Genomic DNA, 4,879 nt, shown 5'->3' on the forward strand with positions numbered 1-4,879 from the left:
TATATATATATATATATATATATAGTCCTGTTTCTTTGTATACATTAAAGAAAGAAAATGTACAAAATAATCTCGCTATAGGTTTTGTCTGGTCTTAGTCTATGATTATCTTGTACTGTTCTAGGAATGCATTCTTACCTGTAATCTTAATTTTTACATTTACTTAAAATAGTTGAGAAAATTCACAAAAAATTAAAATCAAATAAATATAAATGTAATGAAAATTGTGTATGTGTTTTGTTACATATATATATATATATACATATACATATATACATACATAGCTATATATATGTACATATATGTTTATATACACATATATAGGTAGATAAATACATACATATATAAATATACATATATATACATACTTATACATACATACATATATATATATATGCACACACACACAAATTTGTCCAAATATGTATATATTCCTTTTTCAGTTTGATGTATAATTTTTTTGAATGAGAAAATGGTGTGGCACCTTTCTGATTTTCAATTCTTTAAATCAAAATAGAAAAAAAAAACATTTCAAAATGTTTTTTTTAAGTGAGGACATTTTGATGGTTTAGATCTCAGCTGCGGGTTTTGAGTCGGGAATGTGAGCTTGATGTGTGATATAGTTAGCCATTTTGTGGCAGTCGGAGCCCATCATGTTGGGTGGCGCCGACAGATTGTTCCCCACATATCCGGTGACTGACGGGGGCGCCATCTGTGTCATACCATGGCTTGTGCTTGATCCTTGCGATGATGAACTGTTCGCCGACGACGGGTGACTCGCAACAGATCCGGCTGGTGAGACCTTCATCTGCTGGCCCCCGTACGTAGGCGGCGCCCTCTGTTGCTGCTGTTGCTGCTGCATCATCATGATCTGCTGTGTTGGCGTTGGAGTCAGTGGCATCTGGTTGGGCACGTAGCCGTGAGGGGGCATCATCTGATTGGCCATAGGCACTGGTGGGTTATTCCCCTGCTGCTGGTTTGGCTCAGAATTGTTGCTGGAGCTTGTTAGGCCAGTTGTGGCTGTGGTATTGCTTGGGCCCACGCTGCTCTGATGGCTGGGTTGGCTGTGGGAACTTTGGTGCGTGCTGCTTGAATGAGCTGACTGACTCTGTGATATACTCCAGTGAGGGTTTTGGTTCATTGCTTCCATTTTTATGGCACGCAGACGAGCATTAATTTCTCTGAAAGATGGACGGCGAGATGGGAGTTCATGCCAACATTCTACTTTCAAGGCATAAATGTGTGCGTTGCAGTTTTCCGGACAACGTAGTATCTGTCGTGAGCGAATCATATCGATAACTTCCTGGTTCGAATATCCATAGTAAGGCTGGAGGCCATAACTGAATATTTCCCACAGAACAACACCAAATGACCAAACATCACTCTCAGTCGTAAATTTTCCATAGAGGATTGATTCCGGAGGCATCCAGCGGACTGGAAGCAGAGATTTGCTCTGGACGCGGTAGTAATCAGATGAATAAATGTCTCGCGAAAGACCAAAGTCGGAGATCTTCACGGTGAGTGCATCTCCGACGAGGATATTTCTTGCTGCCAAATCTCGGTGAACAAAATGATGATTCGAAAGGTATTCCATTCCTGAAGCAATTTGGATTGCTATGTGCAGCATGTCCAAGTAGTCTAAGACCCGGTTTCCTTCTTCATCAATTCCTGTTATGTCCGAATGCGGCGAATGCGTGATCAAATACTCATGCAGGTCTCCTTGACTCATGTATTCAAACAACATGCACATCGGCTCCTGTTTCATGCACACACCCAGCAGGCAGACTATGTTCGAGTGTCGCATCTCCGACATCAAATCCACTTCTCTTCGGAAATCGTTTTGCACTTTTGGAGATGCGTTCTCTTTGAGAGTCTTTATCGCAACTTTTGTGACAGAGTTTTCACTGAACAATCCAACCAGTTCGCCTTTATAAACTTTGCCAAATGCTCCTTCACCTAGTTCTTGGATGAAACGTATGTTTTGCATGAAAAATTCTCTGGTTCTCATGTTAGATTTTGCTGCCAAAGGGCTCAGTTCCATTGGTTGACCTTGACGCTGTGATGCCTTATCACTAGTTCCTTGGTATCGGTTGTGGGATCGCTGACAGAAGCATACCAGTGCTAACAGAAGAACGAGAGCTAAAGGTACAGTGATTCCTGGGACGAGGATGAACATCAGCTTGTTCACATCTTCAGTAATACCATGTGGGCCTGCAATTAGATAAGAAAGACAAGTTAAGATATGGAGACAATATGGTCAAGATATGAATTTGATAAGGAATAAGAATAAGTTAAGGAAAAAAATTATGGCCTTCTAAAATTAAACAATCTCATCACTGAAATCCCAAAGCTACGAGATAATGTGTAATTCAAAACAATGTGATTAAATAAGCATTGCATTTAACAAAGTAATCTGAATGCTAAAGGATTAGGGATCAAATTTAAATCAGCCAGGCTCAGATATTCGACCCATTTTGTGATTCAAACCAACCAGATCCAGCCTCTCATATCTACCCTGTAATGTCCTTCTAAAATTGAACAATCACATCATTGAAATCTCAAACCTATGAGATAATGCATTAAAAACAATGTGAATAAGTAAGCATGATATTTGACAGAGTCTGAATTCAAACAGACTTATGATCAGAAACATTCTTGCAGTGACCACCCCCCACGAAACGACACAAAAGTGAAATGGGTTGGATAAGTGTACTTACATTTGCTGATGTTACATTCTTCCTTAACCACTGAGCTTTCGGTCGTGTAGCACCAAGGAGTATCCAGAACTCCACCTGGGTTGCGGCAGTAATTGTGTCCACCTCCTGCAAATTGAAAAGATAAAACAAACAATTAAATATGAAACTGATTAGTAAAAGAAATGAACAAGTAACATATATGCGATGTGTGTGTGTGCTGTATGTGTACACTCTGAAGGTGCATGCCTACTGGTTAGGGTGTTGGATATATGATCATGGGGGTCATGATTTCAATACTCAAACTAAGTAGCATGTTGTGTTCTTGAGCAAAACACTTCATTTCATCACTTGAAGGTAAACAAGTGATGTAATAGCACTGCTAACACATTGGAGCACAGTAACGACTTATCAAAATGCTTAATATACTTGGTAGTATGTTATAGTTGCATAGCAAAATCCTGTTTCCAAACAAGGTAATATTTCCCCATGGCCAGACATGTTTCTCATGGAAGACTAGAAATGATCATTGCTTTTATGATAGTGCTGCTTGTGTACAGCCATCATGTGAATAATAAAAGTAATTTCATTTGGGCGTCAACCTTGGTATTTACTCTATTAAGCAAGTAATTTATTATGCATAGTTCTGAAGAGTTGAACTTTGATGTAAGTGAATGACACCTCATGAATTAATAGTGGCATATATTGCATAATATAGCAATATCCATGAGATTGAATTTAGATGAAACAATTGTAAACTGATGTAATAAGAGTTTGCTCACTCTGTTCTTGTTTATAATCACACACACAAACACACACACGATCTGCTGTTTTAAAAAGTTAAAGTAGAGTACTTACGGAGTTCTGGATAATCCGTTGAACTATAAGGGTGATTATGGGGATAATGGGTATTCCAAGATTGGCACTTCCATCCTGATTTTGTCTTTGACACTTTTCCTTGGTAAGTGCTGCCTTTGTTTGTATAACAGTTGATATCAATGTCTAGAAGGAAAGAGAAGAAACAAAACATGAAAACTCAGATAAAAGGGGATTTATATTTTGCAGAGACAAGGACTTAATTTTGTGATAAGGAAAAAGTCTGTTAGATTGATTTCTAATCCTTGAATAGTATGTTATTTTAATGCCTCTAGAAGCATGGAATGGTAGTGAAATTGCTGGCCTTGTGCCAAAATTTGAAACTATTATTGTTATGATTATAATGTGGCAGAATTGTTAGCATACTGGGCGAAATGATTAGAGGTAGTTTGTCTGTGTTTATGTTCTGAGTTCACATTTCATTGAGGTCGACATTGCTTTCTGTCCCTTCGGGGTTGATAAAATAAGTACCAGTTACCAGTTGAACACTGTAATCAACTTAACTACTCTTGGGTATAAGTCGTTGTCATCGTTTAACATCCACTTTCCATGCTGGAATGGGTTGGACAGTTTGACTGAAGACTGGTGAGCCAGAGGCTACACCAGGCTCCAATCTGATCTGGCAAAGTTTCTACACCAGGATGTCCTTCCTAACACCAACCACACTGAGAGTGTAGTGGGTGCTTTTACAAACTTTTTACGTGCTTTTACAGGCGTTTTAGTAGTTTCTGGTGTCTCCAAATTAAGTAACGAACTGTTTTCATCATTGATATAATCTTAATTAAAATATTTTGATTTACTTAAGCAAATAAGCTAGCAACTAATTTCCAAAATGTCCATGTCTAGATAAAGAACAGACAATTGCTTGTTATTATTATTATTATTTTGTTCATTTTTTTTTTCACAGAATAAAATAAAAAAAAATAATGCAAAAAAATGAAGAAATGGTAAAAAAAATTAATGTCTACAAAGCTGGCAGCAAAACAATAAGGCAAACATAAAGAAAAATAAAACAAACAAACAAACAAAAAAACGTAATACTTTTAAGCATTGGAAGTAGCAAGTACAATATACAGGCAAACATGCATGCATACATATACACACACACATATAAATACATATATATATATATACATATAACATATACATGCATATATATAACATATATATATATATATATATATATATACATGCATATATATATATAACATATATATACATATAAATATATACATATGTAAGTATATATATATATATGATTGGCCGTTGACTGGACACTATTCAATTTTTTTTCTCCATTTTTTTTTTTT

The 4,879-nt window shown here is 36.8% G+C and overlaps 1 protein-coding gene across 1 annotated transcript in view; it reads right to left on the bottom strand.

Moving 5' to 3' along the window:
* Window positions 1-247: 247 nt before the first annotated feature.
* LOC106869009 (inactive tyrosine-protein kinase transmembrane receptor ROR1) overlaps window positions 248-4,879 on the bottom strand; it is a 23,037-nt gene continuing 18,405 nt past the window's right edge. Inside the window, exons 13-15 of the mRNA XM_052976927.1 lie at window positions 3,552-3,695; window positions 2,718-2,822; window positions 248-2,211 (exon numbers count right to left, since the gene is read on the bottom strand). Of these exons, the coding sequence (XP_052832887.1) occupies window positions 569-2,211; window positions 2,718-2,822; window positions 3,552-3,695 (1,892 nt within the window). The 3' untranslated portion in view covers window positions 248-568. The remainder of the gene's footprint in view (window positions 2,212-2,717; window positions 2,823-3,551; window positions 3,696-4,879) is intronic.

Source organism: Octopus bimaculoides, chromosome 26 (assembly GCF_001194135.2).
Source record: "Octopus bimaculoides isolate UCB-OBI-ISO-001 chromosome 26, ASM119413v2, whole genome shotgun sequence".
NCBI lineage: Eukaryota > Metazoa > Mollusca > Cephalopoda > Octopoda > Octopodidae > Octopus > Octopus bimaculoides.